At 49.7% G+C, this 17,500-nt stretch overlaps 1 protein-coding gene across 1 annotated transcript in view; it reads left to right on the top strand.

The window, feature by feature from the left end:
* Positions 1-11,855, top strand: part of dpf1 (double PHD fingers 1) — a 37,652-nt gene extending 25,797 nt beyond the window's left edge. The window contains exons 8-11 of the mRNA XM_055663615.1: positions 2,272-2,400; positions 6,420-6,532; positions 7,933-8,014; positions 10,445-11,855. Coding sequence (XP_055519590.1) covers positions 2,272-2,400; positions 6,420-6,532; positions 7,933-8,014; positions 10,445-10,515 — 395 coding nt within the window. The 3' untranslated portion in view covers positions 10,516-11,855. The remainder of the gene's footprint in view (positions 1-2,271; positions 2,401-6,419; positions 6,533-7,932; positions 8,015-10,444) is intronic.
* Positions 11,856-17,500: the final 5,645 nt, after the last annotated feature.

Below are 17,500 nucleotides of genomic sequence, written 5' to 3' on the forward strand. Positions count from 1 at the left end.
CTTGTCAAAAGATTCCTTCTCTCTGTAGTCAGGGGTGATGAACTAACCAAAAACACACCATTATTAAGGCGTTTATGTTATGTGCGGGTTTTTGCAAAAACCTGCACACATAAATCTTGACATAAGTAACCATTCCTTTGGTATGTTCGGGGGGGAGGTCGGGCCTTACGTCATTGGAAGCCATCTGCATTTTATTTAATTCCTGGATTATATTTTAGTCCTCTGAAGTGGTGTCCCACCGACATTTGATTCCAGATCTTTTATTTTTTCTCTCTCACGGAGATGAGAGAGTGAGAGAGAGAGTGAGTGGAGGATTGACTGTGAATGCAAATGACAACAGCGGCTCGAAAATGGAGAGGAAGGTTATAAATTCAGCAGCAGGGCTCTGTGCAGCAAAACCATTCCATCGGCATCAAAATGTAAGCCCCTTCCCTCCCCCCTCCCCCATTCTAGAACTTCCCAACATGTCAAAGACCTCGATTTTCCTCACCAACAGACTCCAGGTGCTTTTATTTCAAAATCGACAATCATTTATTCACTTCTCTCTCTCCTCATGATCAATTTTTAATCTAGAGTCGTACGCACAGTACATACAGCGGGGGAACAGGCCCTTCAGCCCATCCAGGCCAGGCTGCCCCATCTACGCTAGTCCTACCTGCCCACGTTTGGCCCATGTCCCCCTTAAACCTCTCCTGTCCAAATGTGTTTTAAATGTTGTAGTATCTGACTCAACTACCTCCTCGGGCAGCTCATTCCATATCCCCACCGCCCTCTGAATGGAAAATCTGCCCCTCAGATTTCTATTCAATCTTCCCCCTCCCACCGTAACACTATACCACCTGGTAGGTTATTCCTCTAATCTGGGTAAAATACTCTGTGCATCTATTCCCCTCCTCGTACAGCATGGATTCAGGCCCTTCGGCCCATCGGGCTCATGCTGACCATCCACTGCCCATTTACACTAACCTTACAATTGCTATTGAGGGAGCAGTGCAGCTTAAGTTCACCAGGTTAATTCCCGGGATGGCGGGACTGTCATATGTTGAAAGAATGGAGTGACTGGGCTTGTATTCACTGGAATTTAGAAGGATGATCAGCCATGATCATATTGAATGACGGTGCAGGCTCGAAGGGCCGAATGGCCTACTCCTGCACCTATTTTCTATGTTTCAATGAGAGGGGATCTTATTGAAACATATAAGATTATTAAGGGTTTGGACACACTAGAGGCAGGAAACATGTTCCCCATGTTGGGAGAGTCCAGAACCAGGGGCCACACACAGTTTGAGAATAAGGGGTCGGCCATTTAGAACGGAGACGAGAAAAAACCTTTTCACCCAGAGAGTTGTGAATCTGTGGAATTCTCTGCCACAGAAGGCAGTGGAGGCCAATTCACTGGATGTTTTCAAGAGGGAGTTAGATTTAGCTCTTAGGGCTAAAGGAATCACGGGATTTTGGGAGTAAGCAGGAACGGGGTACTGATTGTAGATGATCAGCCATGATCACATTGAATGGCGGTGATGGCTCGAAGGGCCGAATGGCCTACTCCACCTATTTTTCTATGTTTCTATGTAACATGGGGAGGGTGGATCTAGTCCAGTGTAGGAAGGAACTGCAGGTGCTGGTTTAATCTGAAGATAGACACAAAGTGCTGGAGTAACTCAGCGGGGCAGGCAGCATCTCTGGAGAGAAGGAATGGGTGACGTTTCAGGTCTGAAGCAGTGTCTCGACCCATTCATAGAAACATAGAAAATAGGTGCAGGAGTAGAGGCCATTCAGCCCTTCGAGCCTGCACCGCCATTCGATATGATCATGGCTGATCATCCAACTCGGTATCCTGTACCTGCCTTCTCTCCATACCCCCTGATCCCTTTAGCCACAAGGGTCACATCTAACTCCCTCTTAAATATAGCCAATGAACTGTGTGGCCTCAACTACCTTCTGTGGCAGAGAATTCCACAGATTCACCACTCTCTGTGTGGAAAAAAAAATGATTTTCTCATCTCGGTCCTAAAAGATTTCCCCCTTATCCTTAAACTGTGTGTGTGGCCCCTTGTTCTGGACTTCCCCAACATCGGGATCAATCTTCCTGCATCTAGCCTGTCCATCCCCTTAACCCATCTCTCCAGAGATGCTGCCTGTCCCGCTGAGTTACTCCAGCATTTTAGTGTCCACGTAGGGAGCAGAGGTCCTGGTCCAGGTCAGAGCTGGGGGTGCTGTGGGCCAGTGTTTAGCCTATCTCCCTGGTATTGACTGTTGTAATGTCCCCAGCTCGCAGAGGCCCAGACGGCAGCACCATCCCCAGCAGTTACTGTGATTTCTGCCTGGGTGGGACCTCTGGGAACAAGAAGACAGGGTTTCCCGAAGATCTAATATCCTGTGCGGATTGTGGACGCTCTGGTGAGTTTCAGCTTGAAAACTCCTTTTATTTAGTTTAGTTTAGTTTTGTATTAAGAGATGCTGCGCGGAAACAGGCCCTTTGGCCCATCAAGTCCGTGCCGACCAGCATTCACCCTTTTCATACAAGTTTAGTTTAGTTCAGTTCAGAGATACAGTGAGGAAACAGGCCTTTCGGCCCATCAAGTCCGTGCCGACCCGACCAGCACATTCACAACCCTGTTCATACAGCGATCATTAGTTTAGTTTCGGTTTAGTTTAGAGATACAAGCATGGAAACAGGCCCTTCTGTCCATCAAGTCCACGCCTGTGCCTTCATACAAGTTTAGCGATCAGAGATGCACATGGAAACAGGATCTCGGCGCCCATCAACACACACATCCCCACACACACACACACACACACACACACACACACACACACACACACACACACACACACACACACACACACACACACACACACACACACACACACACACACACACACACACACACACACACACACACACACACACGGACTAATTACAATTTTACCAAAGCCACCTAATGTACAAACCTGCACGTCTTTGGAGGGTGGGAGGAAACCAGAGCTCCCGGAGAAAACCCACACAGGTCACAGTGAGAATGTAAAACTCGGTATAGGCAGCTCCCGTGGTCGGGATTGAACCTGGGTCTCTGGCGCTGTGAGGCAGCAACTCTACTGCTGTGCTGCCGTATTTAGTGATAGAGTGAGGGATCTCCATCAAACCCTCTTTGGGGCAAACAGCTTCTGTCCCAACCCGATCTGAAACGTCACCAATCCACGCCCTTCAGAGATGCTGTCTGACTCCCTGGGCTACTCCAGCACTCTGTGTGTGATCTTCTATGGACTGCCTTTGTCTACACTGAGCTCCTTGTACTGTGGTTATTGTTGTGTCTTATTATGCACCAGAAATCAGAGATGCTAAGAAACTTGGGAGCGCTGGTGCAGGATTCCCAAAAGGTTAATTTGTGGGTTGAATCGGTTGTATAGAAGACAAATGCAACGTTACCATTCATTTTGAGAATATGAAAGCAGGGATATAATGCTGAGGCTTTATAGGGTGCTGGACAAAACGTATCGTGTAGGAATATTTGGAGTATTGTCTGAAGAATGGTCTTGATCCTTCTCTCCGGAGCTGCTGCCTGTCCCGCTGAGTTACTCCAGCTTTTTGTGGGGAGATCTCATTGAGGCCGGTTCTCTGGATGCTTTCAAGAGAGAGCTAGATAGGGCTCTTAAAGATAGCGGATATGGGGAGATGGCAGGAACGTGGCACTGATTGGGGATGATCAGCCATGGCTCGAAGGGTCAAATGGCTTACTCCTGCACTTATTGTCTATTGTCTATTATACACGGATAGAGTGGATGTGGAGAGGATGTTTCCACTAGTGAGAGCTTCTAGGACTAGAGGGCACAGCCTCAGAATAAATGGACGAACCTTTAGAAAGGAGATGAGGAGTAACTTCTTCAGCCAGAGGGGGGTGAATCTGTGGGATTCATTGCCACAGACGGCTGTGGGGAGGCCAGGTCTGTGGGTATGTTTAATGCAGAGATTAACAGGTACTTGATTTGTGTAAGTGTCAGGGGTTATGGGGAGAAGGCAGGAGAATGGGGTTAGGAGGGAACGATAGAACAGCCATGATTGATGGGCCGAATGGCCTAATTCTGCTCTTATAACTTACAGACGTTAAATTATAAGTTTCTTTTTTTTAACTACCTATATATATTGTGTTAACTGTCCTGTTATTCTGCTGCAATGTAAGAATATCATTGTCTGTTGTCGGTACAGATGATAATTAAACTCATAAAAAGGATACAAACTGATGGAGTAACTCCTCCAGCGGCTCGTTCCATACACCCACCACCCTTTGGGTGAGAAAGTTACCCCTCAGATTCCTATTAAATTTTCCACCCCTCAGCTTAAACCTATGTCCTCTGGTCCTCGATTCCCCTACTCTGGGCAAGAGACTCTGTGAATCTACCCGATCTATTCCTCTCATGATTTTATACACCTCTATAAGATCACCCCTCATCCTCCTGCGCTCCAAGGAATAGAGATGCAGCCTGCTCAACCTCTCCCGATAGCCCACACCCTCCAGTCCTGGCAACATCCTTGTTAAATCTTCTCGGTACCAGTTCCAACTTGACAACATCTTTCCTATAACATGGTACCCAGAGCTCCAAAGGCATACAGGTTTGTAGGTTAATTGGCTTTGTGTATTGGTAAATTGTCCCTAGTGTGTGTAGGATAGTGTTAGTGTGCGGGGATCGCTGGTCGGTGTGGGCTCGGTGGGCCGAAGGGCCTGTTTCCGCGCTGTGTCTCTAAACTGGACTAAGCTGAACTGAAGGCAATACTCTATAAGTGTGGCCTCACCGACATCCTGCATGCAATCGAGAGGCAGCAATTTCCCCGCACACTCTCCCCTTTAAGTGAGTTTGAAGGAAAAGAATGTGATTTAAAGCAGACCTTGTACGCGCGCTGTGGGCATTACATGCTGAAATATTTAGCAGGGTTGCGTTTGAGGTCGTATAACTCACAGAGTTTGCCCGCTGCCTCCCATTCCCATGCAGGTAAGTGAGCAGTGTCTGCTTTTCTTTCTGTTTTCTGGAGTTCATTACGTGAAAGGAATTTCTCCCCCCCCCCCACCTTTTTTTTCCAACCAAAAAAAATAGGATGATTATTGTCTAATGGGACAAGAAGGCCGAGCCAGCAGGAAATCAGAGGAGGGTCTCGCCTCAGAGCGACTGGTTCAGATTAAGGCAGATTAAAATAAATCCAGGGTTTTACTCAGAGCTGCGTTGTTCGGGCTCCCGACAAATTGCTGCGGCGTGGTTCAGTCCCGGATAAGTCCCAGGATCCGACTCAAACTGTCCCAGTCCCAGTCACATTCCCAGTCACATTCCCAGTCACATTCCCATTCCCAATCACATTCCCAATCACATTCCCAGTCACATTCCCAGTCACATTTCCAGTCCCATTCCCATTCCCAGTCCCAGTCCCATTCCCAGTCACATTCCCAGTCCCATTCCCAGTCCCATTCCCAGTCCCATTCCCATTCCACATTCCCAGTCACATTCCCAGTCCATTCCCATTCCCAGTCACATTCCCAGTCCCATTCCCAGTCCCAGTCCCAGTCCCATTCCCAGTCCCATTCCCAGTCCCATTCCCAGTCCCATTCCCAGTCCCAGTCCCATTCCCAGTCCCAGTCCCATTCCCAGTCCCAGTCCCAGCCCCAGTCCCAGTCCCATTCCCAGTCCCAGTCCCAGTCCCAGTCCCAGTCCCAGTCCCATTCCCAGTCCCAGTCCCAGTCCCAGTCCCAGTCCCATTCCCAGTCACATTCCCAGTCCCATTCCCAGTCCCATTCCCAGTCCCATTCCCAGTCCCATTCCCAGTCCCATTCCCATTCCCATTCACATTCCCAGTCCCATTCCCAGTCCCAGAGCTAGACACGGTCCCAGTTCCAATATACTGTTGCCCCAACTCCCCACGTACTATTAAGATGACAGACACCGATGGTGGAGTAACTCAGCAGGTCGGGCAGCATCTCTAGAGAGAAGACTCCGGAGGCTCTCCGCAGCACGGTGGCGCAGCGGGTAGAGTAGCCGCCTCACAGCGCCAGAGACCCGGGTTCGATCCCGACTAACGGCGCTGTCTGTACGGAGTTTGCACGTTCTCCCCGTGACCTGCGTGGGATTTCTCCGGGCGCTCCGGTTTCCTCCCACACTCCAAAGACGTACGTGCAGGTTTGTAGGTTAATTGGCTTCAGTGTGATTGTAAATTGTCCCCGTGTGCGTGTGTGTGTGTGTGTGTGTGTGTGTGTGTGTGTGTGTGTGTGTGTGTGTGTGTGTGTGTGTGTGTGTGTGTGTGTGTGTGTGTGTGTGTGTGTGTGTGTGATGTGTGTGTGTGTGGTGTGTGGGCCGAAGCGCCCCGTATCTGCGCCCGTATCTACGCTGCACAGGGAGAGGTCATCCTGACGTCCTGCATTTGTGTTTCCCCCTAGGTCATCCCTCCTGCCTGCAGTTCACGGTCAACATGACAGCGGCTGTGAGGACCTATCGCTGGCAATGTATCGAGTGCAAGTCCTGCAGCCTCTGCGGCACCTCCGAGAACGACGTGAGTCGGGGGGGGGGGGGGGGGGGGGGGTGGTGGAGTGGAGAGACCCCTAGTGGGGGGGGGGGGGAGGTAGGCAGGTAAGGGGTTAACTTACAAAATTCTTAAGTGGTTGGACAGACTAGATGCAAGAAGATTGTTCCCGATGTTGGGGAAGTCCAGAACAAGGGGCCACACACACAGTTTAAGGATAAGGGGGAAGTCGAGATGAGAAAAACATTTTTTTTCACACACAGAGAGTGGTGAATCTGTGGAATTCTCTGCCACAGAAGGTAGTTGAGGCCACACAGTTCATTGGCTATATTTAAGAGGGAGTTAGATGTGGCCCTTGCGGCTAAAGGGATCAGGGGGTATGGAGAGAAGGCAGGTACAGGATACTGAGTTGGATGATCAGCCATGATCATATTGAATGGCGAATGGTGCAGGCTCGAAGGCCGAATGGCCTCTATTCCTGCACCTATTTTCTATGTTTTTATGTTTCTATCAGCCGTGATCATATTGAATGGAGAATGGTGCAGGCTCGAAGGGGGGGGGTGCATGCAGGGGAGGGGGAGGTGATGGATAGAGACCCTCATGGGACAAATGTAGGGGGGGGGGGGGTGGTGGGGGGGGGGGGGAGGTGCAGACAGTTCGGGGAGAATTGGGGGTGGGGGCCGATAAAGACCCTGGGAGGAGGGTGGTGAATCTGTGGAATTCATTGCCACAGATGGCAGTGGAGTCCAAGTCAAGGGATATTTTTAAGGCAGAGATAGATAGAGTCTTGATTAGTGCGGGCGTTGGAGGCTATGGGGAGAAGGCAGGAGAATGGGGTTGAGAGGGAGAGATGGATCAACCATGTTGGATGGCAGAGTAGACTCGATGGGCCGAATGGCCTAAACCTGCTCCTATAATGGCTAATCTACCTCAGTATCCTGTACCTGCCTTCTCTCCATACCCCCTGATCCCCTTAGCCACAGGGTGATATGGCCAATCGGGACTACCCTCTGTGGCAGAGAGTTCAGAGATTCACCATGAAGGAAAAACACAAAATTCTGGTTTTTAAAGGTAAGGGACCCTTCTTCATGTTCTGCCATGAAGGTAGACATAAAATACTGGTGTAACTCGGCGGGTGAGGGAGCATCTCTGGAGAGAAGGAATTGGTGACGTTTCGGGTCGAGACCCTTCTTCAGATATGTTTTGTGGACGTCTCGACCCGAAACGTCGCCAATTCCTTCTCCCCAGAGATGCTCCCTCACCCGCTGAGTTACACCAGAATTTTATGTCCATCCACCTTTGATTTTAACCAGCATCTGCAGTTCTTTCTTACACATGTTTGGCAATGATGTTACAGCATGGGCGTTGTGGGCTGAAGGGCCTGTCCCTGTGCTGGGTGTGATATCTGACTGCCACTTTCCTCTCTGCAGGACCAGTTACTGTTCTGCGATGATTGTGATCGAGGTTATCACATGTACTGCCTGAACCCCCCGATGTCCGAACCCCCAGAAGGTAAGGGACTTCTCGTGTCGTGTCCGATGAAGCCTCTCGACCCCAAACGTCAGATAGAAACATAGAAAACAGGTGCAGGAGGAGGCCATTCGGCCCTTCGAGCCAGCACCGCCATTCATTGTGATCATGGCTGATCGTCCCCAATCAATAGCCCGTGCCTGCCTTCTCTCCCTTGATTCCACTAGTCCCTAGAGCTCGAACTAACTCTCTCTTAAATCCATCCAGTGACTTGGCCTCCACTGCCCTCTGTGGCAGGGAATTCCACAAATTCACAACTCTTTGGGTGAAAAAATTTATTCTCACCTCATCTCACTGCCATTCAATGTGATCACGGCTGATCATCCTCAATCAGTACCCCGTTCCTGCCTTCTCCCCACATCCCCTGACTCCGCTATTTTTAAGAGCCCTATCCAGCTCTCTCTTGAAAGCATCCAGAGAACCGGCCTCCACCGCCCTCTGAGGCAGAGAATTCCACAGACTCACCACTCTCTGTGAGAAAAAGTGTTTCCTCGTCTCTGTTCTAAATGGCTTACCCCTTATTCTTAAACTGAGGCCCCTGGTTCTGGACTCCCCCAACATTGGGAACATTTTTTCCTGCCTCTAGCTTGTCCAGTCCTTTTATAATTTTATATGTTTCTATAAGATCCCCCTCATCCTTCTAAACTCCAGTGAATACAAGCCTAGTCTTTTCAATCTTTCCTCCTATGACAGTCCCGCCATCCCAGGGATCAATCTCGCGAACCTACCTCAATCACAAGGATGTCCTTCCCCAAATTAGGAGACCAATCACCCATCCCATCTCTCCAGAGACGCCGCCTGTCCCGCTGAGTTACTCCAGCATTCTGTGTCTATGCTCGTGTAGAGGTGCTGTTTAGTTTAGAGATACAGCATGGAACAGGCCCTTCGAGTCCGTGCCGACCAGCGATCCCCGCACACGAACACTATCGTACACACACTAGGGACAATTTACAGTTTTAGCAAGCTAATTAACCTACAAACCTGTACGTCTTTGGAGTGTGGGAAGAAACTGAAGATCTCGGAGAAAACCCACCCGTTCACGGGGGGGAACGTGCAAACTCCGCACAGACAGCGCCCATAGTCGGGATCGAACCCGGGTCTCCGCCGCTGTGAGGCAGCAACGCCATACTGTGCCACCGTGTTGCCCATAGAGATACAGCGCGGAAACAGGCCCTTCAGCCCACCGAGTCTGCGCTGTGTAGAGCTGGCAGACTGGATGGGTCGAGTCTCCGATGTCTGAGGGTGTCTTAAGGGCCTGTCCCACTTGGCAATTTTTTCGGCGACTGGCGAAGTCATATCAGTGTCACTGAAATATTTTGTACATTTCAAAATCCAGCGGCTACAGGAAAAATGTTGCGATACTTAAAAAAACACTGCACGTGCCATACAATAATAATAATGCTAATAATAAAAATAATAATAATAATAATAAAAATAATAATAATACTAATAATAATAATAATAATAATAATAATAAAAATAATAATAATACTACTAATAACAATAATAATACTAATAATACGAACTTATCTCCAAAGTTGTATTTTAATAAACTATTCCATTCTTCTTTATAATACTTTTTTCTATTTTTATTTCTCTTTCTTATTTTCTTATACCTATATAAAAAAAATACTAGAAGCAGAGTTAATATCAATTGATAATGTTAGTAATGCAGGAATGATATACATTAAATGTTTTTAATAGACCAAGTGCGGACCCGTTGGGTCTGCTCCCCCAACGCAGCCGTTCCCTACCCGTAGCCCCCACAGGAGACGCTTCGTTCTCCAACTCAAGCCGTTCCCGAACATAAGATTCCAGCACTCAGCAGTGTGGTTGTTTTTAAATGGTGTCTTTGAGGCGAGAGGCCGTTATGGTCGCTGGCCAGCAGGAGGCGACAAAATTAGTGAGTGGGGGGGGGGGGGGGGGGGGGGGGGGAGAAGGATTTTATTTAAAATGTGTAGATAAACATCACGGAATTTAATTAGGAGTGGACACTTGGAATGAAAAGTGAAATCTCTACCGAAATGGAAAAAATCTCAGCGTTTCTGCTTCTGGTGTTGGCGTCAGGCAGAAACACACACACACACAGTTTTAATATTATATAGATGTACCTGCCTTTAATAAAAAGATTATTTTTAAAAATCCCCTCAGGGAAATTCAGATGTCCCCAACCAACAAACCCACACATTCAAACGAACACAGACAGAAAAGACGTCATCTCTCCGCGAATTTTTCGGTGATCAGTCAATGATGCCAGCAGTCGCCGATAAACCCGCCAAGTGGGACAGGCCCTTTATTTGTTAAAAGTCTGACACCTTTATTAATTGTTAAGATTTATTAATTGTTCAAAGTCTCTTTCTTTCTCTCTCTCTGTCCGTCCCTCTCTTTCTCTCTTCGTCCCCCCGCTTATAGGCAGCTGGAGTTGCCACTTGTGCTTGCAGCAGCTGAAGGAGAAGGCATCTGCCTACATAACTCTAACCTAGTGAGTTGCCACCGTTGTTGGCATCTGCTGCCAATGACCCGGGGGAAGCCACGGACCGGCCACCGCAAGCCCCCTCTCTCAGCGGCGCCCGTTCCACAAGGAAGGCACAAACTGTTGTAAGATAGCCGCCTGCGATTGCCCCCCCCCCACCCGAACCCCGCCACCCCTCTCCCCGAGGGGTCAGAACGCAGTGAGTGGGGGGGCGCGCACATTCCACCTCCGTGCCGTGATTTAACCCGCGCTCGATACGGACGTTGGCTTTTCGCCGCCATTTGGTTGTTGCTCCGTGGAGCCCGATTCCTCTCTCCGCCTACGCGCCTTCTCCAGAGACAATGGCGAGAAGATTGCCAACGCAAACGGGAAGGGAACATCGACGCGCCGGGGCGGAGAAGCTCCAATTTGGGTTTTGATCCCGGCGGTCTGGGCACGGACTGGACGAGGCGAGGAAAGTTCATCCTCCCTCCGGATTCTGAGCTGCCCAGAACTGCCCCGGTCAATCTTTGCTGCATGTCGACTATTGGCAAACCAGTTTATTGGGAATTGGGGAAAATTGGAATTGAAGACAGGAAATATCTTCAGCGTGAGGGGGGGGGGGGTTGCTTGTATAAATGCATGGCGTGATGTAGATGTTCTCCACCCCCCCCCCTTGAGTGGCCACAGGGAGAGAGAGATGAGTGTGCAGGTTCACCCTGGTTGCAACTGGAGCCTTGCACCTGGATTTATGCAGGTGGTTCTTGAGGAGCATGGATGTGGACCCAAGTGGAGTCCATGCCCAAACATCTGATAGACCTTTGCAACATCTCCCCCCACCTCCTCCCGTCTGCTTTTGAACCCCCCCACCCTCCCACATCCACGTCGGGACTCTCTTGCCAAGACGTCTGGAAGCGCTGAGAGAACTTTGTGAGAAGCTGCTGACCATTCCCCCTCTCCCGCCGGGCTAGAACGAGGATTGAGGACTCCATCTCCATCTCCATCTCCATCCCTTCTGGACTCAACACCTGATGAAGAAACACTAAGATACATGTGCGAACTTTCTTAAGCTGATGTGTGGGTATATTGACTGGGTGTGATTAGCCCTTTGGTAAAGACTGGATAATGGCACATTGGATTTTCATAAGTGACAGGAGCAGAATTAGGCCATTCGGCCCATCGTCCATTCAATCACAGCTGCTCTATCTCTTCCTCCTGACCCCATTCTCCTGCCTTCTCCCCATAACCTCTGACACCCGAGGTATGCAAAGAATTGCCACATAAAGGGCAACGGCAATGTTACAAAGTATCCGTGGCAGGTCCTCCCTTGTTCTTCCTCTCCGCACGGTGGTGCCCACACGCAGCTGGGATGAGATGGGATGGGATAGGATGATGGGATGGGATGGAAATGGGATGGGATGGGATGAGGGGATGGGCTGGAAATGGGATGGGATGGGATGGGGGGATGGGATGGGATAGGATCAGAAGATGAGATGAGATGGGATGAGATGGAATGGGATGGGATGGGATGGGATGAGATGGACTGGGATGGGATGGGATGAGGGGATGGGATGGGATCAGATGGGATGAGATGGAGGATGAGATGGAATGGGATGAGATGGGATGGGATGAGATAGGGAGTGAGATGAGATGGGATAGGATCAGAAGATGGGATGAGATGGAATGAGATGGGATGGGATGGGATGAGATGGGATGGGATGGGATGGGATGGGATGGGATGGGATGAGATGGGAGGGGAGGGGATGGGATGGGATGGGATGGAGATGGAATGGGATGGGATGGGATGGGGTGAGATGGGATGGGATGGGATGGGATGGGATGGGATGAGGGGATGGAATGGGATGGGATGGGGACAAGATTCCTGGTGGGTCTCCACAGTGACAGTGCAGACACAAACACTGACCTTGGCTCTGCCCACGTTGGCAGGTATTGGCGCTGCCCACGCGCTGGTGACTGCGCACGTTCCCCAACGTGTGCTACAGCCTGTGGGCCGGTGAGCGAGAGGGCGCTGCTCGTCACCCATCGGTTTGTTCCCTCAGCCCATCTCCTCCCCACCCCCGCGCATCCTGTCACACCCCCCTCCCCCCCCAGCTGTGTATTTGCACATCTGCCAAGAGCCGAGAGTTGCATCAAACCAGGTGTCACTGCAGACAATGCAGAAAAGGTCTCAGAGTCCTCACCGATGTTGCCAGTGTTGGGCCCAGTGTGTGCTTGTGCTGTTGCCTGCGAAGTGTGTAAAATGTGGTAAGTGTCTTAAACCGGACTGCCGCTGTTAAATGTCACCACCTCCTTCTGAAACTGCGAAATGTTCTGTGTGTGGGAAGGAACTGCAGATGCTGGTTTAAACCGAAGATAGACACAAAATGCTGGAGTAACTCAGCGGGACCGGCAGCATCTCTGGAGAGAAGCAATGGGTGACATTTCGTGTCGAGGCCCTTCTTCAGATATGTTTTGTGGACGTGTCCCGTCCTCTGAGTCTGACGGGTCTCGACCCAGAACGTCCCCTATCCATGCCCTCCAGAGATGCTGCCTGTCCCGCTGAGTTACTCCAGCATTTTGCGTCTATCTTCGGTGTAAACCAGCATCTGCAGTTCCTTCCTACACAGCCCAACTGTGACCTGACTACAGGTCAGTGTAAGCTGGCGAACTCTCACCTCCCTGGGTCAGCCCTGGGTCTCCTGTCCCTGGTACCATCTCCTTGCCCAGAGTCAATGGTCAAGAATCCTTCACTGTCCTAGATGCCAACAATGGGGCTACAACATTCCTACTGGCTGCAGTTGAATGCATTCATTCATGCAATAACACACAGATAATGTAGAATAGTCTGCTCCCACACCGGCTAACCCCCCAGAGTGTGGCACTCCCTCTGTACAGCCCCTCTCTCCGCACTGCCATTCCCAAAAGTCTAGACACTTGGGGAGTCTAGACACTTGGGGAGTCTAGACATCTGGGCAGTCTAGACACTTGGGGAGTCTAGACACTTGGGCAGTCTAGACACTTGGGGACTCTAGACACTTGGGAAGTCTAGACTCCTGGGGACTCTAGACACTTGGGGAGTCTAGACAATTGGGAAGTCTAGACACTTGTGAAGTTTAGACTCCTGGGCAGTCTAGACACCTGGGCTTTCTAGGCACTTGGGCAGTCTAGATATTGAACAGTCTGGACACTTGGGAAGTTTAGACACCTGGGCAGTCTAGACACTTGGGAGGTCTAGACACTTGGGAGGTCTAGACACTTGGGAAGTTTAGTCACCTGGGCAGTCTAGACACTTGGGGACTCTAGACACTTGGACAGTCTAGATATTGAACAGTCTAGACACTTGGGGACTCTAGACACTTGGACAGTCTAGATATTGACAGTCTAGACACTTGGACAGTCTAGATACTTGGGAAGTCTGGATACTTGGGCAGTCTAGACACTTGGGAAGTCTGGATACTTGGGCAGTCTAGACACTTGGGTAGTCTAGATACTTGAATTCCAGCCTCTCATTTGGGACTTGGACAGTCTAGATATTGAACAGTCTAGGCACTTGGGGAGTGTAGACACTTGGGGAGTCTAGACACTTGAATTTCAGCCTCTCATTTGGGACTTGGACAGGTGGGACATTGGGACTGACTCTGGTAAATGTGAGAGGCTTTGGGTGGGCTTTGAAGGGTTAAATAACGGAGTTAGTCAACCTCACGATCCATGGAGGAGACCCCGGCAATTTAACAGCGGTTTTTAAGACAAAATAAAAGATGAATAAAATAATTGCTGTGTAAAAAAAAAACAATGTTACTATGAAACAGATTCCAGCGTTCTCAGTGTAAGGAAAACTGTACATTTTTTTACATGAAGTTGTTCCGATGTTTGTTGGTGAACCCCGTGCGTCTGATGCTGCAGCGACGTCTCGGAGCCTGGGGTGGGATTGTCCCCACCGCACGCGGGCAATGTCCCGGGATAGTCACTGCTCGGGATAGTCTGGGAGTGGGTGAAGTCAAATGACTGGTCGGCAAATATCATCTTTGGCAATAATCATCAGTAATTTATTTCCTTCCAAGTGAAATTATTCTTCATCCCTTGTTCTGATAACCCAGCGGTTTCGGTGATGTCCATCCAACTTTTGGCTTTGAGGTCCTTCAGTTTTACGTAGGGAGGGGTAATGGTGTTTGGGGGAGTGGGCAGGGAGCCAGGGTTACCAGTAGAGGGAACAGAGAGGGAACAGTGTTCAGGAACAAGTGGGGGTTTCATCGATAGGATTGCTCGCAATGGCCAGCACAGGCTCGATGGGCTGAATGGCCTTCTCCGTCCGAAATCATTATTTCGGATAGAGAGCTTGTTCGAACCGCACTGGTGTGAAGCATTGCAAATACCTTGTCCCTGGCCTTGTCATAGAAACATAGACAATAGGTGCAGGAGTAGAGGCCATTCGGCCCTTCGAGCCAGCACCGCCATTCAATATGATCTAGGCTGATCATCCAACTCAGTATCCCATACCTGCCTTCTCTCCATACCCCCTGAGCCCTTTAGCCACAAGGGTCACATCTAACTCCCTCTTAAATATAGCCAATGAACTGTGTGGCCTCAACTACCTTCTGTGGCAGAGAATTCCACAGATTCACCACTCTCTGTGTGAAAAAAAAAATTCTCATCCTGGTCCTAAAAGATTTCCCCCTTATCCTTAAACTGTGTGACCCCTTGTTCTGGACTTCCCCAACATCGGGAACAATCTTCCTGCATCTAGCCTGTCTAACCCCTTAAGAATTTTGTAAGTTTCTATAAGATCCCCCCTCAATCTTCTAAATTCTAGCGAGTACAAGCCGAGTCCGTCCAGTCTTTCTTCATAGAAAGTCCTGCCATCCCAGGAATCAGTCTGGTGAACCTTCTCTGTACTCCCTCTGTGGCAAGAATGTCTTTCCTCAGATTAGGAGACCAAAACTGTACGCAGTAGAAGGGTGCATGGGAGAAGGAATAGCGTACAAGTTGGGATTTGATCGATAGGATTGCCCACAATGGCCAGCACAGGCTCGATGGGCTGAATGGCCTTCTAAACCATTATTTCGAGGTAGAGAGCTGGTTTGAACCGCACTGGCTTGATGCATTGCAAATGGCATTGCCATGGACAAGAAAAGCTGGACTAACTCCAGCGGGTCAGGCAGCATCTCTGGAGAGAAGGAATGGGTGACATTTCGGGTCAGACTGAGAGTCCCGAAACGTCACCCGTTCCTTCTCTCCGGAGATGCCGCCTGCCTGGGGTTACTCCAGCATTTCGTGTCTGTCTCCAGTTTAAACCAGCATCTGCAGTTCCTTCCTGCCCGGCCCTAGAATGGAGACCCAGGAAGTGAATCAGTAGCTGGGCCTGTTAGCGACCAAGTTCTCGTGGCGGGCTGCAGCATCGAAACGCACGTAGGACAAGGCGTTGAGTTGTCCATGCTGATGTTCTTGGCGTATCTGTGTTACAAAGTGTGATGTCTGTTTAAAGTAGGCGTGCCTGGCAGTTTTATGAATAAAACAAATAATTGGATTTGATTTTGACCTTGGTCCATTTTATTTAATCATTTCTCTGTGCCACCTCACACTGCCATCGTTTGGTTTAGTTCAGAGATACAGCGTAGAAACAGGCCCCTTGTCCACTCCAACAAGCCGACCAGCGATCCCCGCACACTAATTCTCTGCCTCAGAGGGCGGTGGAGGCCAATTCTCTGGATGCTTTCAAGAGAGAGCTAGATAGGGCTCTTAAAGATAGCGGAGTCTGGGGATATGGGGAGAAGGGGGAGGTTACACAAAAAAGCTGGAGAAACTCAGCGGGTGCAGCAGCATCTATGGAGCGAAGGAAATAGGCAACGTTTCGGGCCGAAACCCTTCTTCAGACGAGAAGGGGGGGATACTGATTGGGGATGATCAGCCATGATCACATTGAATGGCGGTACTGGCTCGAAGGGCTGAATGGCCTCTACTCCTGCACCTATTGTCTATTGTCTATACTTACACTATCCTACACCCACTAGGGATAATTTACAATGTTTTACAATTAATTAAAGTCAATTAATCTACAAAACTGCACCCGCTGAGTTTCCCCAGCATTTTTGTCTACCTTCGATTTTCCAGCATCTGCAGTTCCTTCTTAAACAACCTACAAACCTGCGTGTCTTTATGTGGGAGGGAACCGGAGCACCCGGGGAAAACCCACGCAGGTCACAGGGAGAACGTGCAAACTCCGTATGGACAGCACCCCCGTAGTTGGGATTGAACCCGGGTCTTTGAGGCAGCCTCTCTACCCACTGCCCCATCTGCAGCTGTTTCTGCACAGCAGGCACTGGCCTGAGAAGTATCGGACTCACAGGCCATGAATTAGGGTTGAGAACTGACCTCAACCTCCCCTCCAACGACTCTATCTGCACCTCACGCTGCCTCGGCAAGGCCAGCAGCATCATCAAGGACCAGTCACTGCACCCCCACCTCTCCCTCTTCTCCCCTCCCCCCTCTCCTCTCGGGCAAGAGGTACAGAAGTGTGACAACAAATGCACACACACCTCCAGATTCAGGGACAGTTTCTTCCCAGCTGTTATCAGGCAACTGTGAACCATCCCACCACAACCAGAGAGCGGTCCTGAACTACTATCTACCTCATTGGAGACCCTCGGACTATCTTTAATCGGAATTTATCTTGCACTTAATGTTAACCATATAACCATATAACAATTACAGCACGGAACCAGGCCATCTCGGCCCTACAAGTCCGTGCCGAACAAATTTTTTTTCCCCTTAGTCCCACCTGCCTGCACTCATACCATAACCCTCCATTCCCTTCTCATCCATATGCCTATCCAATTTCCTGGATAATGTTATTCCCTTTATCCAGTATCTGTACACTGTGGACGGCTCGATTGTAACCATGTATTGTCTTTCCGCTGACTGGATAGCACGCTACAAAAAGCTTTTCACTGTACCTCAGTAGACGGGGCCATAAACTAGACATGAATCACACAGAGAGAGGGAGAGACACACCTCAGAAA

This window comes from Leucoraja erinacea, chromosome 38 (assembly GCF_028641065.1).
Source record: "Leucoraja erinacea ecotype New England chromosome 38, Leri_hhj_1, whole genome shotgun sequence".
NCBI lineage: Eukaryota > Metazoa > Chordata > Chondrichthyes > Rajiformes > Rajidae > Leucoraja > Leucoraja erinaceus.